The 22,674-nt window shown below is 36.5% G+C and overlaps 1 protein-coding gene across 6 annotated transcripts in view; it reads right to left on the bottom strand.

Annotated features, from left to right (window-relative positions):
* The window catches only part of LOC113097232 (PR domain zinc finger protein 16-like), a 204,588-nt gene that overhangs the window by 120,234 nt on the left and 61,680 nt on the right, over window positions 1-22,674 (bottom strand). For all 6 annotated transcript variants that reach the window (XM_026262438.1, XM_026262442.1, XM_026262439.1 and 3 more), the window contains exon 2: window positions 18,182-18,531. In XM_026262438.1, coding sequence (XP_026118223.1) covers window positions 18,182-18,531 — 350 coding nt within the window. The remainder of the gene's footprint in view (window positions 1-18,181; window positions 18,532-22,674) is intronic.

Here is a 22,674-nt window from a genome sequence, read left to right as displayed (position 1 = left end):
GTTAATCCATTGTATTAATCTAATTAAGGTAACAGGGTTGAAGGTAACAGGGATGGAAGTTTAACTGATTCATTTGGTGTTCAGCGCTTAAGGTTGTGAGACCACAAAGCAAATTTAATGTTTATATTTACATTTTTATAATTTATTATCATTTGTCAGTCGTATAATATCTACAGTCAATGTGACATGGTTATACAATCGATACAAAAGTATTGTTTGACACATGTAATGCACGCAAATGGCAATTGTAGACTGACCTAAATGTATTCTTGTAAAGGATCTTCTCTTCCCATACACTAGCTGGAAATGAACAGAGAGAAGGATAGAGAGAGCACTGAGGGGAGGGAACAAGGGAGAGAAAGATGCAGAAATGCCTTCTCTTCTTTCTCTCTCAGTCTCATCCCTTTTATGTCGGACTCTAGGCCGTTTCTTTGCCCATGTGAATCAGAACAATGAGATGTATGAGCGTCTGAGGGGGCAGCGCACAGAATACTGGCCTTGTCCTCCAGATGAAGCTTGACGTTGATTAATGAGAGTGCGGACATGGGCAGAATGTTAAAGAAGGCTCCGAAAGACCTTAGGGGTGTAAAGGGAGGAAGAGGGTATGGGCAGTGACAAAAAACACGGGCTGCCTGAAGAGGGCTGAGGTGAGGGCCCACGGCCTGGACACAACTCACTTCTAACAGACAGACTTTTACTCACAGACAAATGTCCCTCAAGAGTGAAACAGTGAAAGAAGTGAAAGAAAGTAACAACCCTTATGCGAAGGGATTTTTGGCACAAAAGTTATGTAAAGAAAGTAATGAAACTAATGGACTATGACTTGAAATTATTCAACCATAACTAAACTTGCTGGTATAGAAGGATATGGTATGGTGAAAAAAAACTTCCTTCAAAGAAACATATCTACTGTACGTTCATCTTCCAACAACTCACAGAGACTAAAATCTGAAGCCAAATATAATGGTCCCTTTGCATCATATTCTGTTATTTTCTGAGGCACAACAACACTAGCCGTACAGACACTTTTCCTTTGAAAGGGTCATCATGTTAGCTTCAAGAAGTTTGTTCACACAAAATCAGTGCCGTTAACTTAACCAGTCGACAAAGTCAGAATTACACATTGAAATTAAAAGATGTTTTGAACTTTAGAAATAATATTACATCTAAACTCTTAGTTAAAATAAAACGTAATCTTCTTCACATTGATTAAAACTATACTGGAGTTTTAAGTTCACTTATTGATTTGCTGCATGTCAGATGCCCCATTATTTTAAAGCTGTCCCCACCTCCTGAAAGCTTGTCCTCCGTCTCTCTCTCTTTCTCTCTCTCTCTCTCTCTCTCTCTCTCTCTCTCTCTCCAGCCCCAGCCGCGCGGCTCCATTGTCTCAACTTTCATCTGTAGGTAAGCACCTCGCTAAAGCCCCAGCCACTTCAAAACCTGTGACAATAGCCAGATTTCCTCCCAGTTTGCTTGTGGAGCAAGAGCCCAGAAGCTTTTCAGGAGGACCTGAATAGTCTGGCTAATTCAAGCACAATCCAGGCCTGACCCCCCATTTCCCTTTTACTTCTCAGACCCTATTTAGGTGCCCCTGACTTTCCTAATTCAAGAACAATCCCTGCTGCTTTTCATAAGCCTGTGTTGCACTGAAAATATGCGTGTGTGTGTGTGTGTGTGTGTGTGTGTGTGTGTGTGTGTGTGTGTGTGTGTGAGAGAGTGTGTGTGTGAGTGTGTGTGCGTGTGTGAGAGTGTGTGTGAGGCGAGAGATCATGGAGCAATGGATCTCAACCGGTGGGTTGGACCACAGGTCTATTCTGATAACAATAAATAAATAAATAAATAACCTGCTGAATGCAAACAAATAACATTTAACTAACGATAGCATTGTGCATGGTTAAAATATCATAATATAATCAAAATAATAAATTTGGATTTTATTCTTGACCTATGCATATAGTCAAACAAACCGACTATCTATAATATATTGAAGTAATATGATATTTTATATTATTCTTTGGCAATTTAAGTAATATAATATTTTATATTATTCTTTGACATTTGAATGTATTGTTTTAATGTCCATGATATTTTTTATATTTCTGTCATGCATTCTAAGCCATTCTAAGTCTCATTGCAGAACCAGTCAAAATATTCAGATGCCAACATGGACAGGTTGTGTGACCTGCCCTTATGCTAGAAAATATTAATAAAATTGCAAAATATGTCCTAGACATTAGGTACCTTTACTTGCAATGAGAATAAACATGGTTAATTTGACTCACCGTTTGTTTTATGATAATTATCGGCTGTTGTGAGAGCATAAAACCATAAAATATCAAGAGATATTTAAAAGCCTGACTGACAATTTTGCTTTTGATTCAATGCGTAATTCATGGCTTGCTCAATCTATGTTGCTCAATCTATTGCTCATGTATTTGTACATTTCTGTTCTTCTCTCTGACATGTTAAATTGACCCTTCACAAAAACCCGCCCCACTTCGTTACTGTTGCTCTATGGTGCTCTCACTCCACACATGATGTTCTCACGCAGGGAAAAATACACCGCAGAGCAAAGAGGAAACTAACAATGCACCGACAGACAAGACAGAGCAGGTTACCTTTGGTATGAAACAAAGTCTCAGCTTTGTTTTTGTTTTTTAATAATTCAAACAATAAATAGTGTTTGGTGACTCTTTAATGTGTCGTGACAGATCACTACAGCGTTTCAGTTCAAGCGGCACATGATCCGATCATCTCTTCCTCTTTACTAGCAATAGCATGAAATAAACATGAATGAACATCAGAAGATATCTTGTTTGAACAGCGTAAAGACATCAATACACACCAGTTTCCAAGTTGAAGTCCACCGACGTTAATCTATTCTCCCGTCTGGTTTGTTTGTTGGACAAAATGATTGGGTGTTATGACTGGTCAAATCACCTGTCAATCAAAGACCCTGCTAAGGGTCAGCGGGCGGTTGGTGGAAACTCACAGACCAAAACAAAAACAGATATTCCGACACGGAAAGCACATTTTAAACTGGTGGTAGCATAGAATCAAGTATGTGAACTGTATTTTTATGCATAAGTACGTAACACACAGCACCTTTAAAAACTTTAGAACTGCATTGCATTTAATAGAATGGCGTATTGTTGAATTGTTGGTAACACAACATTATAACTTCTCAAAGTAACATCCCCAAAAACTAAAAAGCAGAGAAATTGCACTGACAAAAAAATAAATAAATAAATAAATAAAAAATAAAAAAAAATAAAAGAAGGTTGCTTATTGTTGCCTTGCTGCTTGCCGGCCATGAGAAGATCTGGTTTCTGCAGGAGCATTGAGGAGCTGTGCATGGCCGCCCTGCGTGGGATACAGTGACCGGACAGAAGACTGAGAGGGTTTTATCTTGAAATGTGATGGCTATGAGACTATGAGAGGTGTGCTATGACTGTCCAACAAGCATGCAACCCTAGATTCTTAAGAACTTCACCAGGGCGTCACAAGAAACCTTTAGCGTTTCACCAAATCCTTCCCATCTACGCCAGAGTGCAAACTATACAAAGACTTTCATGGGGAGTCAGTCTAATTTAAACAATTGGCATATGTTCTTGTCAGGTCACAATCTCAAACAAGATTGCTCATTACTTGAGAAAAGAAATCTGATTGTGTCATTTGTGTTACTCATGATGTGTGACTCTCAGCACTCGTGGCACTGAGTGACAGTTTTACTACAGTGACAGTTTTTGTACCTTTATTGTTTCTGAGAGTGTGTATTCAATTAAAACTAAAAATTACTTTATTGACTTTTGAACACTAACTAACTTGTGACCTAAATGCAAAATATGGACTTGAAGAAATGTGATTTGCATATATTTAAGTAAGTATTCAAATATAACTTGAATTGTTCACAAACTCAAAACAAGAGAAAGCAGTCAGGTTTGTGGTTATGTTAGAACAGAGATAGGTCGAGTTATCTGTCCGTAGCAGTGAAAGGCTATACTCTACCTACACACTGACCTCCCTGCCCCGCTCTGGGCCATGGGCCTATGAAGCGCCTCTGGTAAACAGACTTGATTTCCCGATCTACTATCACATGGAGTCAAAACAATCTGTCTACAGCTGCTGTGCTGATCTGTTTATGGAAGGAATCAGTCGTCTTTGAATAAATCAGAGCTTCTCTGACTAAAACAATTACCAAGGTCATTTGACCATGAATATGACTCTTCTGTGTCAAAATGTCAGACTTCTAAAAAATAAAGCACTTTATTTTCTAATTAAAGCATTTAAGGGTGATGTGAAAACTTATCATAGTTATTAATTTGGTCATATTATACTACCCTTTGTATATATTCATAAAATTAGGGCCCAATGTACAATGTAAATATGAAGGAATTTTCCATAAGAATGTATTATTATTATTGTTATTATTGTTATTATTTATTTATTTATTTGTTTATTTATTTTTATGAATTTTATTATTTTTTATCTTATATTTATTTATTTATATATTAATTTATTTATTTATTGTACAAATGTTTTACTAGTGTTTTGAACGACAAATTTAATAATGTTTTACGGTTCCTTATAGAGTAAACTACCTGTACACAAATATTTAAATCATTTTTACTATACAAATATTGAAAAGAAAAATCTGTAAAAACACGGCACAATGTATTACTGTGAAAGAATAATGTTTGTTTGTTAGTTGCTGTTGTTTTGTACAGGTGGTTTACCTGTATTTTGAATTTTGCATTGTGTTTTAGAGTTAACGGAAATGGTAATCATTTAAAAATGTCATTATTTTATTTTTATGATGCATGCTTAATAATTTGCAATATACAATATATAATATATACAATATACATATTTCTGAAATTATTACTGTTATTATTAGTATTAGTATTATAAAAAAAAAAATATATATATATATATATATATATATATATATATATATATATATATATATATATATATATATATTTTTTTTTTTTTTTTTTTTTTTTTTTTTTTTTTTTGACTTGACCACCTGTTTCACACACTGCGTGCAACAACTATACTGAAAAATGGAAAAAAGTAAGAAAGTAAGCCGAAATCCTCTCTCAGGACGGTCGTCTGAAGAATTCTCCCTCTCCTCTGTCACTCCCTCCTTCTTCTCTTCTTCTGTGTTTTTTAATAAAGCTGTTTGCTTGTCAGCTCTTTTGAGGCACGGACCCCCAGCCATGTGAGAAGTTAATCCCTGTGTGTCTGGAGCAGACTCCATCTCCCTGGGAACCCCCTCGCTCAGGCAGACTCAAGGACGACCCTGACCAGCCACTTGAGGCTGGGTCTCTCTCAACCACTTCTACTCTACTCCTCTTTTCAGGGAACTTTTGATGGGACGGCCTGACAGACAGGATTTGGGATTTACATCTTCAAGTGCTAATCAAGTTGAAAGATGACAGTGAAGAAAAAGAGATCTTTTAATGCACCTCCTCTATACCAGCTTCCACTCTATTCTCATCTTCCCTGAGATAACACTGGGCTCAGCAGACTTCAGGATTCATGTCAATAATAATAGTGTATAGGGACACATGAATGTGGAGACAGAAATGTAATTGAATGTGCAAAAACTGGTTCCAATAACTTAATTCTATGGATTTTACCATTTGATTTATGTTCTAATAGCAAGTGCTTTCCTACAAATAAATAAAAATAAATGAATGAATGAATGAATGAATAAAATAAATAAATAAATAAATAAATAAACAACAACAACAATAAATTAATAAATTAATTAATTAAAACAAATATATATATATATATATATATATATATATATATATATATATATATATATATATATATATAATAAAAGTGACCAAAACCATGGATGGGCTGCTAAGAATTCAAATCATATGTGAGATTTATTTATACCTGATTTAACCCATGAAAATAATTAAATAAATAAAAAGAAGAATTAGGAACCCATTATTTATTTATTTATTTTTTATTATTATTTTTGCAGTGTAAAACAGCTGAATTGATGGATCATATGTAACACTTTCTGCATAGTAAATACATTTTACTAACTTTTTTGGCATAATTCTTCAAAATAAATAAATAAATAATGCTTAATGTCAAAAATTATTCTAGTCCATGGAATAAAAATCAAATCAAATCAAATTAGTACCACTATGAGTGCACTTTGCTTCAAGTCATTCCTATGGGATTTTTTCAGCACAATCTCAATGCATAATGCTTCAAAAAATAAATAAATAAATAAATTATATATATATATATATATATATATATATATATATATATATATATATATATATATATATATATAGAATTTGAAGAGAAACTAGTTCATATTAAAATCAGTGACTTTTGATTGCAGGTTGTGGTATGCAGGGAAGTCTAAGGAGAGTCTGAGACATCGTTGAGATCCTCCTCTGAATGATTACTGTTGTATTTGCTGTCTAGGAAAAACAACTGAGATATTATTGAGATTCCGTGTGTGGTTTGTCTTTCCTTTGCTCTGTACCGTATGGGAGTATGAAGACACTCAAAGCAGCTCATTATGAAGAGGGATGTGTTTTACTGACTCATCCGCGTGGAAGAGCGCAGCCAGCCATCTAAATCCTCTCTTTCTCCTCCCCCCTCTCCCTCCCCGTTCATCCCGAGACCTGAAAGCAGCAGAAATTAGTTTCGAGGGGAACAAGTGCGACTGGGTCTGTATAGGTCAAGACGGACTTTGTTCCGTCTGAGGGTTTATCTAAACTACAGCAGTGTCAGACAATGGGCCAGGGCTGGTGACAGAAACCCAAGCTGTGAGGGCTAAATTACTGCACTGATAAGACTGAATCAGACGCTATGATGTCCAAGAGGAGGAGAGGAGAGACTCGCTTGAGGACACAGAGCAAGAAAGATAAAACTAGACAGAACATAGCTGTCTCAAAACCTGAGAACTACATGGGCAGCAACTCTTATAACTACACAAACGGGGCTCCTCGCATGAAGCAACCGAAAGATTCTGTAGGTTTTATTAGCTTAGCATATAGTTATGGTGACACTAAACAAATCCCAGATTTTATACTGCATGTTGTCCCACTCTCACTGGTAAAATCCCATGGACTTGTCAGTCCTGTTCCAGTAAGATGTATTTTTGTATCCTGCAGTGATCTTTCATGGAGGATTGTAACGTGTAGTAGTGTGTGTCTGACTGCAAAACAAATTTAATCTGAAGCCCATGTAGGCCCCCAACAGACTCTTCTCCATCCTTCATTATGAACATTGTATGCATTGAAATTTGACCTCATTCATTTATTTTCAACCCTCTCCAGCAGAGGGTAGTACACTATGAGAACGCAAAAGACCTTAGAAACATTAGCATTACTCATTTCACACTTTTCACACCGCTAGACGCCTTTTGATATCTGCTCAGTGCTATTTAGCATGGTGTCTTTGACTTAGCGACTTTGCATCTTGTTCTATCGATGCATCCAGCCTTAAACCACGAGACACAGCACGAATTCAGGATGAATAAGGGTTAGCTCTACCAGAAAAGAAAATCCTCACCCTCATGTTGTTCCAGAACTCACATTCTACCAAAATGTGTACGCTTTTGAATGGTTTAACCAGTCTGTCCAAAAAGACACAATTGCTTTTTGTGATTATGTGGACTGATGATATGGATGCTTTAATTCCCATATAAACACTGATCGACTCAAAAACAGTACATAGAGCACGTCAAACAAAAACTGATTGCTCGGCATGCAAGAACAATCCTCATTGGTTCTAGCACGTCAATCAAAGACAAAGAAAAGTAGTTATTAAAGAAAATTGAGCACTTTATGATTAGCATGTCTCTTGACCTCACGTCACATAGTTCTGCGTGTAATGTCTTTAATAAGTGTATGTCTTTAATTAGTGCTTATTTTAGAGCATTTAAGAAAGAAAGAAAGAAAGAAAGAAAGAAAGAAAGAAAGAAAGAAAGATTCTTGTGATCCATTAGCAAACAGGATTCGTAGTGACTTGGGCCCTCCGAGCCCTAGACGTCTAACACACACTGATATTTTCTCAACAAATGAGGTGTTGTTTTACTGAATTAGTGCAGTAATGAAACACCAAAAAATATGTTTTTACAAAGAAATTAGTCCAAATATGTTATATAAAAAACTGATCTGACCACTATTCTCAAGGCAGCCATTAAGAAAACATGACGGGTGACGTTTCCTGCTTACTTTGTTTCCGTGTGGCATAACATACATGCACCGGCCTTGGACCCGTGGTCATCTTTAAATAGGCTCTTTAGAAAAGCAAGTGGTGTCATTGATGGAAATTAGTGTGAAAAATGTGTCTTACAGAGAAGGAGGACAGATTTACAGGGATGGGTTAGGCTGCACAAGCACAGAAACAGTCATTATTCCTACGACTCAACCACAACCTGACACACGGTTGGGTTTCAAAGAAAGACGAGACCGCTGTTGAATGGGCCAAGTCTCCTTTCCAGAATAATGACAAATGTAACATTTCTTCACAGTTATACAGAATGTCGTCATTGTCTTTGGGTTCCTAAATGACTGTTATTTCACATCGTCGTCTTGAGGAAAGAATAACACACATGAGAGACACACACATTATGGCACACCTGGGGCTCTTGAGTGTTGCTCTAGCTATGACAAAGAGCTGAACTTTGAATGACTTAAGAGATTTTTTTATTACACCTTTATTATTCTGGTCTGGTTATGAATGTATTTATTACTGGATACGAATGTATTACTTCCATGTTATATTTCCATCATGGTTGGTAATCGAAACAGTATTGTGCATCTATTTTGAGCTGTAATGATCTGAAAACATTCAGGGCCAACAAAAAGAGGGTGGTGTCCAGGATGAAAACTACATATCCTTTTTTTCACTTAAGGGATGGTGGAGCTTAAATATGTACACTTTTCATATATTTTTTAAATCAGATGACAGTGCAAGATCATTTTCTTTATGATGTAAGCTTGTATTCATGTACAATATGTCATGTAATATATATATATATATATATATATATTCAACATTCAACCCCAAAACAATTTGAATATTACAGGGCTGAATGGTCATTGCAAACAAAAACAAAATAATAATAAAAATAAATAAATAAATAAATAAATAAATAAACAAACAAACAAACAAACAAATAAATAAATAAATAAATAAATAAATAAATAATAATAATAATAATAATAATAATAATAATAATAATAATAATAATAATAATAATAATAATAATAAAAGCACTTACTTAACAATCAACCCCAAAATGTTTTGAATGTAACAAGGCTGAATGGTCATTGTAAAATAAATACATAAATAAATAAATAAAAACTTACTTACAACCCCATAACAATCAACCCCAAAGCATTTTGAATGTAAGAGGACTGAATGTCACTGTAAAATAAATTTAAGAAAGAAAGAAAGAAAGAAAGAAAGAAAGAAAGAAAGAAAGAAAGAAAGAAAGAAAGAAAGAAAGAAAAAAGGAAAAGGCTTTAAGTAATTTTGATCTGTTATTATATATTAAAGATAATTTTTAACCTTTTAAGATTAAACTCAAATGCATATATATATATATATATATATATATATATATATATATATATATATTTTTTTTTTTTTTTTTTTTTTTTTTACTACAGTGCACACTGTGTCTATTCAAATGATAAATAACATGAATTCCAAACTTCCTGTGACAGGGATTAAATAATCTAGAACTTTAGGAGATATTATAAATATGATGAGCTTCAGCTGTAACCTTTTCATATACGAAAGGCGCCGTTTCCTGACAATGCCCCTGTGTCAAAAGCACAAATGAGTTCCTAAGTACAACCTAAAACAGACTGTAGGAGCCATCGATCTTAGCTTCTGTAAAGAAAACACTAAGTTGTTGAAAACACTGACTTGAACGCGAATTTGATTAACTCCGGGACGAAGAGACAAATACACACTACCAATGTGAAAATATCACTGTAATTAGCAACGTAAACATCCCAGACAAACGTGATCATTCAGTGTAGTGGAGAGAGAAGGCAGTGTCTGCCGCGGCCTCGGGGCACAAGAGACTGTGATGGGCCTATTCATCAACACACGCGTGAATGATGGGTTTCCACTCACAGGCCTCCACTAACCTGCTCGGAGGTTACGGGAAGGTTTGATTAATGTCACGGGGCGATCCACCTGGTACTTGGTTGGGAAACCAGTGTAAATAATGCACACAGAGCAGCGATCACCCACTTTTTCAGTTTAAAACTCAGAGTTATTGGTTTGTTCAAATAAAATATAAGCAATATTAACTGCATTAATATCTGCCTTAGTAAACACCACTAATAATGATAAGCGAGATGGAGAGAAGGAAAGATGAGAAACCCGAATTAAAGACCTTGTAATTGCCCGGCTGCATGAATGATTTTCATTAAAGTGCAAGATTAATTAACAGATGGGGTAATTGGTAATGAACAAATGATAAGGCATCAATGCACTAATAAATCTTGACATTTAATTTGCTGCCCACTATCAATTACTGTGTTCCTGCGAATAATTGACAATGTTTCGGTAAGACGTCAGGAAGGCAGGCATCTTTCTAAGCTCCTAAAATACTCCTTTGGTGTAGACGCAGCGACACGGACCATATGTTTAATATTAGGTGTAATCTGTCCTACTCAAGTGCTCTGAAACTGGGGGAGTTGGATGAAATTGGCTAATGACATGTTTAAAACCTCCATACAATGATTGTGAGTGGAAGGTATTGCAGTGTTTTTGTCTTGAGCTTTCTCTTTGTGCACAATCAAAGGTTGGCTCTCAATGATGTAAAGCTGGTCAGGAGACATAAGTGCCACGTGGGTCATCAAGTGAGAATATCTGTACAATGTATGAGCCCGGGCATTAAGGTCTGAAAATTAAATTAAAAAAATTAAATAAAATTAAATGTATGCATTTAGCAGACGCTTTTATCCAAAGTGACTTACAGTGCATTCAGGCTATCAGTTTTTCCCTATCATGTGTTCCCGGGGAATCGAACCCCCAACATTGCGCTTGATAAAGCAAAGCTCTACCAATTGAGCTACACGAACACAAAATAATGAATTAAGTGAAACTTTAAAGTGATAGTTCCCCTCTCAAAAGAAAATTGTGGAATCATTTACTTAATTAGTTAATTAAAAATATGTGCAATACTGTTTTTCCCCTCAAACGTTAAACCATTTTTTTAATCATCTCTTTAAATCACCAATCTAATTGTCAGTGGTTCTCAGTCTTTCCAAAAACCATTAGCATTGTTCACCTTTGCAGCACCCTCTCTGTACATTCTTCACAAGATCTTTAACCAATTGAGCAAACAAGTTGTAACTGTGCCGATGGAGTATCTCCACAAATACTTAGCAGCTCAAAAATTCAGCACAAAGCCTGGCAAACAGAGAGGTGAAAGGCAGGGTCAGGACCGATAGCGCCGAGGCGCGGCGCTCAAGTCAAGAGGGATGTTAGCACAAGGACAAACAGAGTCAACTACGGGCATGAAAGCTGCCTGTCAGAGGCGGATCAGGAAACAAAGGAAGCCGGGCAAAAATATGAGGAACAACCATGGAGAATCAAACATCGGTCACGTAGACCAAAGGTGCAAAGCGAACACTTCCAGCAGCAGGTATCAGTGAGCCAACAGCACGGCAAATATGAGAAAATAGCGAGGGTGAGATTTTTTTCAGCGGGATGAATAATGCTGATATGGAAAAGTACCTTGTGTCATGAAGGCAAATAGAAAGTTTGCATTGCAGCAAAGTCATCCCTAGGTCAAAGCCTTTGAGGTTTTGTGCCATCGAGATGAAAACAGATCACAGTCATGGTCTTGAGATCCGCAGATCTTGTGAAACAGAAGCGGAGGTTAATGGTGAAGCACACATTTCATGTACTGTAAAACCACATTCATGACATACAGAGAGGACAAGATCTTTCAGTCCAATCAGTAACAGATTTCACTTTTTATTATTTATATGAGAGGGTCTGTGTTTGCTCATAAAAACAAAATTTCAATATGTGTGTAAATTATAATTTATTTATTTATTTTTAAATAAAAATGGGGTAAATATAATCAGAATTTGTTTTTTCCCAACCAGTATATTTACAATATCATTTAGTATATTTACAATATTATTTAGTATATTTACAATATTATTTATGTAGTTTTATGTATGTACATTTTCAATCCAGCTATGCTTTTGTTAAATGATTTTGAATCATTGTAATATTATCTATATCAATTTAGTTTATTTACTATACAAGAAATTCTAGCTATGACAATAGCCCTTGTTTGTTTTATTTCTTTACTTGCTTACTAATTCATTTATTTTGTATTATTTTACATGGATTTTAAGAAAAAAAAAATTATAATAATAATACTATAATAATACTTTTTTTTTTATTATTTTTTTTATCACTGCAGTCTCTTACCACAGCTTATGACTGGATTGTTCCAACCACATCTCACGGCAATTCGTACATTTTTCACGAGGTGGCTTATACGTTCGAATTCGTACGACCACACTCGTACAAATTCATAAAATCTTTGCCAAATCATACGTATTTGTATGAATTTGTACGAATGACCTGCACCTAACCCCGCCCCTAAACCGTCACTGGAGTGACTATTACATGCTGATTTACAAAAACAGTCTGAGTCTGTGTCCTTCCGTTTTCTTAAGATTCTCAAACCTCTGAGAGTGTTAATCAGGACATAAGGGATGGGTACAGAAACTTGCTGATAAATGACACTAAACTGCATCAGTGAGGTCAAACCGGGTTTAACATCGAATCCACCACACCCGCTGACACTGGCAGGGCTCGGCATGTGTACACATCATTTATCTGGGGTTTGAAGAAATGCCATCGCAGGCCTTCTCCTTCTCTGATTCCCTCATACCTTGTTTCTTTTGTTTCACTGTTGAATAAAATCTCCTCATTTTTTTATTTTTTATTAACATGGAAATAGATCAGCAGATTTTCCCTGCATGCACCAGAGGAAGAGTGAAATAAAAGACTGTTCGGAAAGTTTAAAGCACATTCATTCAAGTATATTTAAATACCAATCATAATTATGGAGGGAATGCCAGAAGTGTGTATACTATAATTAAGTATCACTTCCCTGGTGGAAGTCCAAAAACTATTTGAATGATATTTTAACTGGTATTTTATTCCTGTGAACGTTATATAATTTATGTTTTTTTTTTTTTTTTTTTTTTTTTTTTTTTTTTGGACTGACATCAAAACCTTTTTTAATTTAATTTAAGTACTGCAATAATAATAATGCATGAAAAAAGCACATAACAAACTGATAAAAAAATTACATTAAAATAAATGATAAAATAAAAAATAATAAAATATAAAAATATAAAAATACAAGCTGATTCATGTTATTAATACATAGTGTAATAGTATATACATAAAACTATATACATATAACATATAACACTGGTTTGATTATGGTTTGAAATGACATTGGTGAATAAATTATGACAATTTTGTGTGAACTATCCCTTTAAAATGCAGTTAAATATATTTCTACTTCAAATTAAAATTAATTGTCATTTCTAATGTTTTTCTTTTGTTTGTTTTTTTCTCTTGCACTTGTTGAAACTTCCTGTCAGTAATTGTCTCAAGGAAGATGGATAACTCAGAAACAGACACACATGTCCTGTGTTCACTCTGTCCCCTTTAGTCTTGTCTGGCAGTAGACGGACACACACACACACACACACACACACACACACACAAACAGGCTCGGTGACAGCGGTCCCCTATGGATCTAATCTGACAGCATCTCACGTTGGGTTGCCAGCGTCCCGTCTCACGTTCTGTAGTGTGTTCGGCACTTCTGTCAATACCCCAGCTAGTGCCATCACACCATCCACCCCCTAAGCCAACAGGGCCACTGGCTACAAACCCTCCTCTCCGGGACCCCAGAGTCCCGCTCAGAAACAGATCTGATTGAAAGCGTCTGTGTCCGGGGTCGGTGTTATAATATGTTGTGATAAAGGGAATCATAATGGCTTTTAAATAGAAGGGCTCTGTCTCTTGTTCCTGAGGAGTGCTTTGTGTGTAGAGAGAGAGTGTCTCTGGGAGTGAAGCCCTGGGGCTAAGCATCTCGGAGATTGAGCTGTCCGTCTCGCTGAAATGAATCTGAGTTAACACTTCTTCAGTCGAGACAGGACAGCCTGGGGAACAGACAGAAGAGCACTTCCTGTTCTACCTGCAGCCTCTTCTCATTAACCCACACCTGCAGCAGCAAGAAAACACTGTCAGACATCGGCTGTGTCCGAAAAACTAGTGAGCTGCCTGTTAAGACGGGATTTCAGGGCATATTCATGACTGTTGCATGTAGTGAGATCCAAAAATGCTCAGAGAAAATAACCCCTTTGAAATGCCAGATGAGGAGAGAAAAATGTGTTATATACTGCTGAAATAAAACAATTAAGTTTTTCTGGTTTAGCTGTTTAAGATAAGAAAAAAAAAAAAAAAAAAAAAAAAAAAAAAAAAAATATATATATATATATATATATATATATATATATATATATATATATATATATATATATATATATATATATATATATATATGTTTATATTTATATATTCAATGTGAACATTGTGCATTTGTTGAGTTCCTCAACAAATATAGAAATATTCATGCTTTAAATGGACTACATTGTAACCTCATCATTAAAATTGTGTAATTGCAAACATACTTGAATACATTGCATACGCGTTTCAATAGAAATAACATTAATGCATATTTTGCAATGCTTGACAGTCTTTTTGTCAATAAACTTTAACCATATTTCAATCTCAATAGTGTATATAATTATTTACATGTTATAATGAAATTACATATAGAGTCTTGCTTAATTTCAAATGGCATTTAATATCAATTTACACTGTAATGCATTTAATTAAATCACAACTAAATGTCATGAAACATTATATTCAGTTTGTACTGAAAATTGCATTTAACCTAATGTGTGTGTGTTCTATACAATTACTTAGCTGTATTTGTGTGGTGTGTGGAGATACTGCTTGTGTAGAGCATTTCAAAGAGTTCACTTATAAGGTTCTTTTCATGTGAAGACAGTCAACAACAAGGCAGCTCACTGGATTTCTGTAACAGAGCTACAGTTGTTACGTTTATGAACTTTCGGTTTCCTAATTTGGTCTTCCTGTTCTTGTTTTTTTAATTGATTATTCCCCACCTGTCTCCTGTTCCCTCATTACCTCCTGTGTGTTTAACTACCAGGTCTGTTCAGTTCTTCCTTGTCCGTGATTGTATAATGCTGTTACTGTGATGTAATGATGTTAAAGTGTAGTATATTGTCTGTTATCTCCTTCAGTGTTGAGTAAACTCCTCATTTGTTCTAGACCCTCCTCGAGCTCTTTATTCCTACGTTAGCACACACCCTAGTTGTAACAACAGTGAATTCTGCTATCAACCATAAAACTACGAATTCAAGCATCGAAGGTCGTGTGTGTTTTGATCCTTTATAGCCTAAGATATGGAAAAGTCATGATTGTACCACAGACGGAAACCCAGAGAATGACATTGGTTATGGCATATGCATGTTTTTCAGTCATGAGAAACCATGTGAGCTCTGAGTACATCCGTCATCCAAACACTCGTTGGATATCTGTCTGTGTTTGGCCCGTTGTGGCCGCTCTGTAATCCTGCTCTATTAACACCTCTGACTCTCTTTGCTCTTAGCTGCTCTGCTCTCCCTTCTGTGTATTTGTCTAAGGGTCGGGGCGATGTGGTGACGTAGCCGAGTCCAGGTCCACAGGGACAGCAGCGATGGCTATCTATGTCCGACTGTTATGACTATCCCTAGTAAGAGCACAGAACTCTAAAACCACAGCGAACGGTGCTTAGATGTGTTCTTTTATTTTTCCAGATGCAGATGTTTTATGAGCTTGACGTTTCTCAGTGATAGGGACTGATTGTTTTAATTTTTCTTTTAAGTAAAACATTTAATGCCCCAGACATGAGCAAAATAATTGCCACATGACAGCCCTTGAAGGTGAAGTGTGTGGTTTCTGCACAATCAGCAGCAACAAAGAGAAATCCAGAAATGTTTCCCAAACACTCCCCCTGCCTGTCATTGGCTGGACAAACAGATAGCCCCGCCCCAAAGTCACGCTATTGGTTGTTGCTGTGTGAGGATTCTCAAACAAACAGAACAATGTTTTGAATCTGCCACATATTCACGATGTAAACAGTAAGTTTATTTTATTTTTATTTTTTTTATACTTCTAGTTGTCTGCATACTAAGCTAGGATTGGAGAAAGATTTTTAAAAGATAAAAAAAATCAACAAAAGAGAAATAATTCAATTAAACAGAATATCCTAAAATGAAGGCAACGCTGTCATCCTCATCTCGGCAGCTGCTAACAAGTATCATTTTTATAGATGGTTTGTCACAGATGGTCCAACAGATGTCTCCCCGGTCTTTAGCAAGTGTGTGTTTATGTCTCTCTCTCTCTCTCTCTGTGTGTGTGTGTGTGTGTGTGTGTGTGTGTATGAGCAAATACCCATAGATGTGCTCCTTGTCAATCGTTATGCTGTCAACCAGGGCCTTGAGTGTACTCTTTATAAAACATAAATCCCAAGTACTTGAGCGTGTAAATTAGGGCTGAAATCTGAGCGTTGTGGCAGACAGAGAGATAGACAGAAAGAGAGAAAGAGAGAGAAGCTTTCTCCTGGTGTCGGATTCTGATGAGCATCATTAGTGGAGATTCCAACGCAAAGCAGCAAGACAGCTAAAATGCAAGGCAAGTCGAAAACAGAAATAGGAATATTTTTGAGGGAAAAAAGCCTCCTGTATGAAAGCATGATGTGAAGCTGATGCCTTTCAACAGATTATTACGTTTCAGTAATGCTACTAATTTTGTAATGCTAGTGTACTGCATACTGCAAAAAAGTATGTGAAGAAGTATGCACTATATAATTATAGTTGTACATTAATTCACCAAGTGCTGTCCAGTTATTATCTCAAAGGAAGGTTTATATATATATATTAGCATATATATATATATATATATATATATATATATATATATATATATATATATATATATATATATATATATATATATATATATATATATACTATAACTTTTAGCATGGTTCTTTGAGATATTAAAAATCGCAAAAAAAAATATTACCTCCCAGTTCATTCATTGCGATACAAATTTAAAGTCAAGTCCACTGCACGATGCACTCCCAGTGAGTAAGCTATGATATACGGGACCTCAGTGGGCCCCCTCCATCACAGGGCCCAGGACGATGTTTCTGGCTGCCCCTGCTCATATGTGTAATTCTAAATGAGTGTAATGGTATATATCAGTGGAGTCGAGTACAGAGAGAGAGAGAGAGAGAGAGAGAGAGAGAGAGAGAGAGAGAGCGAGTGGCTCACGTCTGATCAGTCATGTGGGGGGAATCAGCATGTGCTCTAATGAGCTTTCCGAAGCAACTTCAATATCCTCCAATGTCATGTTGAAATGAAAATTAATAGTTCAATATGGCTCCATGCAAATGCCACGCGTCTCCCATAACCCGTATCATGTGGCGTGACCAAATGAGTGTATTCTAATAGACGTAGGCAGAGGAGAAAAGCTGATATCTTCAGTAATCAGGGTTTTGAAAACTACCATTAAATGCAATTCAGGGAAGGATGGAAAAGAAAAGGGGGAAATGAAAAAAAACAAAAACAGAGACATGAGCATCTTTGCCCCATAATGTGCTCATGTCTTTCCCACAGGCTATGAGCTAGTCACCGCAGGGTTGGCTTACCCACACGCACCACTCAAATCGGCCCTTGAATCTTTGAAGTCCCTGTTTATCTTCAGAGTCTAAACTAAGGTTCTGTCTCAAATGGCGCACTTGACCCTTGCAGACCTCCTATGAGTCCACACTTTGGTGAAGTAATGTTGCTTGTTCGTAATCTTCATGGGTCCTAGATCACTTACAAGTCAGCCAAACCAGTATGGACATATTTGAAAGAAGACCGCTAGACTGCACAGCCACTTCAAGTGAACAATTTGGGACAGGGCAAAATAGAATTTCAAACTTCAGGATAAAGCTAATAAAAAGCCACATGTAAACCTCATCTCCACGTACCTCCCATCCATAAGTGGTCTCTTTCACCGTGGCGCTCTGCAGTCCGTTGTATGGTCCGAAGCATTCTCCCATGCAAATTTTGACTTTGGCCCAGATTCCTAGGCCAGCCCCTGGAACAGACGACTCACGGAGCTCCAGGTCACCAGGGATGGGAATATCTTCGGGAATGTAGACGGGTACCTCATAGGGTGAGCCTTCTTTAGGAGTGAAGTCCTCATTGCAGGGCTGAGGGGACGAGGGGCCCACCGCAACGGGGGACATGATGCTGTCTTCTGTCTCCTCTTCTGCGCTCTCGCCAGTCATGAGATTGGGCTCTGTGTTGTACATGCTGTCTACTGCCTCACTTTCATCTGAAAGACAATACAGAGACATTTGCAATCCATTAGCAGAATAAAGAGATACAAAGCACGTCAAATGTTCTTCAGCTTCATTTCTCCATACATGTTTAATTCGCTGATTGTAAAAGGGATAGTTGCAGCAGAAATGTAAACTCATGTCACTCCATGCACATGTGGTTTTCTTACTTCTGTTGAACAAAAGGAGAACTTGCATTTATGAAGACTTGCCATGAATAATATACATGCAGTTGTTTTCTGTATAAACATTCAGTGGTGTAATGTAACTAAGTAAAAATACTTTGTTACAGTACTTAAGTATTTTTGGGGGATTATCTGCACTTTACTTCAGTTTTTATATTTCAGGCAACTTTTACTTTTACTCCACTACATTTCCTGTAAGTATATTCGTTACTTACTACAAAATAGACAGAAGAACAAAGACTACAGGAAAGCAGATTTGACGAATCAGTGGTCTGGCAATTTCATGTAGGCCTAGTTAACTTAATCTATACCCCACAAAGAGAACCGTTCTTCTGCAGATAAAACATGTCGTCAGCTGAAAAAAATATAAATTAAAATCTGAAAGTGATTCGTCTCATTACTGTAATGGTTGTGGTGTTAACTTCCCTATTCTCAAAGAATTAGAATAAATATTATAAAACAGATATTTCCGGTCCTTGATACTGATTGGTTGAGTCGAGTTTGAAGCTGTTGTAAATTACTCTCCAAACATGGAGACATCTTTGTTTACATTTACATTTTTGTGTTGATATGGAATATGGAATAACTTTTTTTTAAAGCAATAAGCCCTGTGAAGCGGTGGTTTACAGTGAATTTATAGTTGCTAAGGGGGTTGTAGCTGTTATAAATTCACTGTTAACCACAGCTTCTTGGGGCTTATTTCTTTATTAAATACCCCCCCCCCCTCCCCATTATTTTCCACAAAGCAAATCACTTAGAAAAATAATAGCACACCTTATCAACAAATCATAGCTATAATTTATAACACAAATGATGTGGCATATTTAATGTGCTAGTTTAAAGCTAGTTTAAAGCGTGGGGTTATGGGTTGTTCAAATGACTAACCAGAAATACGTATGTGCAAAATAAGGGTCCTTCCATGTGCAGATTAATCCAGCAACCGTTCTGACACAAGTCCAGGATCTTAACCACTTTGACCAACATGATACCACTGACATCACCGAGCGATTGCAGCATGCACGAACGATTCAAACCAAATCATTCGTTTTTCTATTCCTGGTTAATATCTACGGTGATATGCACTGATCTGTGAATGGGATTCTCTGCCTAAACCAGAAAACAAACACTCATGAAGGATGCATGTTCGCTAGATGGTTTCTAACTCAAACCGGCCGCAGCAGAGAAGATGCCGTCTATTGCATAGTCACCGCCATTTCCTGTATGATCATTTTACAAATAATAGCAGCAAATGACCCTGTGGCCTGACGCCACTGCCAGCCATCTATGTTCATTGTCAATCTTTGCTTGACAGCATAATTACGGTACTTATCATTCACGATTGCAAAAGGGACAACTCGGCTAAAAATAGGTAATGTCTCTCTGCATTGGTTTTTCTTGTATCATAAAGCACAAATCACATGCAAGCCCTCTAATATCATGCAAGGACCATCAGAACTGGGGGTTTCAGTCTTTGATATGCGAACAAACCCAAATTCAGTCTCTTCTCCAACACATGGCCTGCACATCTCACCTGAAACGGTGTTCTTAAACACACGACGCCTTTGACCCAACAACTCTTCAAGTACACATGGATGGACTGGCTGTAATTTGTAGCAGCACCACTGCAGTTTGCTATCCAAACACAGGACCAGCAATCAGGTCTAACTAGGCCACAATTACACCAGGAGTGCTTCCAATCAACCAGACTCAACCCCCTGCCAGCGCTGTTTATGACTCCAAACTGCTTTCTCTCACATTCCAACACTGTTTACTTATAAGCAACAGCAAAGCCATGAAAAAGTATAAATTGTAGTTGGCTTTAAGTCAAACGACAGCGGTTTCACCCAGGCAGTTAAAAGGTAGAGAGAAAGAACAGGAGAGAGAGAACTAGAAGAAAAGCTTTGGAAAGTTTGATCTTTAACACAAAATTATTGAAATGCATTATTACTCCACGCTCAGAAATATTTCACTCATTCTGTGGTCAATTATTTTGTTTAATAACACTAAACTGCATAATTAATCATTGTCCCAGGCGACCGATTCTCTGAAGTCACCCAAAAATGAAAAAATCTGTTATTATTTTTTCAGTCTCAATCATTTTCGAAACACAAATGAAGATATTGTTAATGGAAGTTGAGTGATTCACCCAAATGGATGTGTCAAAACAAACAAACAAAAAAACAAACAAACAAAAAAACATTATACAATGTAACAACAATTTGTTAAACTTAGTATTTTTTATGGTTCTTGTGTAATTCTGTGGTGCTACTGTAATAATTTTTTATGACTTTTTTGTGTTCAGCATGTCAAACTCAATAAAGAAACAGTATGATTCTTTATGAATATTCTTTTTAAAGTTTCTTCATGAAGTTTGACATACTGAACACAAAAAAAATCACATTACTTTTTAAATATCATTAACAATGCTCATGAAACAAAATAAAACAACTTTTACAAGCTAATCTGTTTCTTTAAAGTGAAACAAACTTTTTATAAAAATTGTTTCATGGTGTAACAATGCCGTTCCAAGTATACGAGATATGACTAGTTTATACGATGAACAGATTTAATTTAGGCTTTATTTACATATAACCTTTGATTAACACACATGAATAGAGCATACAAAATGGTAAGCGGAAGCACAAAAGTTCTTGCTTAGAGCATGAGAACCTGCAAGGTTTATTTATTTATGAATTGTTTTGCATGTTGTGCAAGCACGTTTGAGCTACTGCAAGAACTAAGGAAAGTCTTGTGGGTTTGGAGTGAGTAACTGATGACAGAATTGTCTTTATTGATAATTACTATGTTGTAGCTTCCCATGGTCACTTATAGCATGCAAAAGTTGTTTTGGGGCTGGAGATGCAAATCCCAAAAACCAACAATTCTGAGCAATCAAGAAGTGTTTCATAAAAAAGCTCCACAGTAAAAAATGAAAAGCTTTTTAAAACAGATCCTGCGTCATCTTGAGATTTTTGAGGGCAAAGAAATGTTTTACCAATTTCTTTAATGATCAGACTTTCATAGACGTCTCAAGGCAGCCAGGCAATTAACTTAAGAACATGTGGCCCAGTAGTAGCTTCCCCTTTTCACAGATCAGTTAAAGTTTTATAACCACTGCCTATCTGGTGCTTTTTGCAAGAATAAAAAGTGTTTTCAAACCATTAAAACTTCCTTTCCCTTCTCATTTTTGGCATATGACCAGAGTAAATTTTCAACAGCCATGGAAAGGGTTGGAAAAATCTATGAAATAGCCTGTAGTGTACACACAGATAGCTAGACCGAAAGAGTGAATTAAACGACCTTTGATGAACAAAACATATTTTATTTTTATTGTATTTTTTTTTTTCAGAAGCTACAATAATATATATATCTAAGGTCCAAGAGTTATACGTGTTGCTTACAGGAATTCTGAGGGTCTTTTCAGATCTGTCGATTGTTTGCTTAAGGAATATATATAGTATAGGCTCTGAAGTATTTGGATAGGGATCTCTGTTGGAAGTGAAGTGCCTTCTTCTGAATGTCTGCTTGCTCTCGCCCTCATACCGAACTGTTTGTCCTGATTACATCATCATTAATTCGCACCTTGGGGGTCCTTCTTCCCTCTGAGTTGTGGCCACAATGATACGCTTGTTCAGCTTTGTTATTACACTGGAAACTACTGTGCAGCCGGCCCGTAGAAATGAAGGCATCCGATTTATTTGATAAATTGTAAAAGCGTCACATAAGCAGGAGAACAGGGTCTTTATTATTGTGAGCCGCTGTAGAATGGACACTGTGCTCCTCGTCCTGTACTAGGCCAGCCATCTCAGGCTTTTGGCCTACATACATTTCATCGATATTTCAACACACTGGAGTGAATCTGTGCTTGAGTAGCTCAGCTAGAGTCTTACGATCTTATAATAAACACCTAAATATGGCTTTAGCCCAGGTTCCAAATTCATTGACATTACGAGG

Source organism: Carassius auratus, unplaced genomic scaffold (assembly GCF_003368295.1).
Source record: "Carassius auratus strain Wakin unplaced genomic scaffold, ASM336829v1 scaf_tig00216160, whole genome shotgun sequence".
NCBI classification, from domain to species: Eukaryota; Metazoa; Chordata; class Actinopteri; order Cypriniformes; family Cyprinidae; genus Carassius; species Carassius auratus.
Note: the sequence above shows the minus strand (reverse complement) of the source record. Positions and strands in the feature narration are given on the sequence as shown.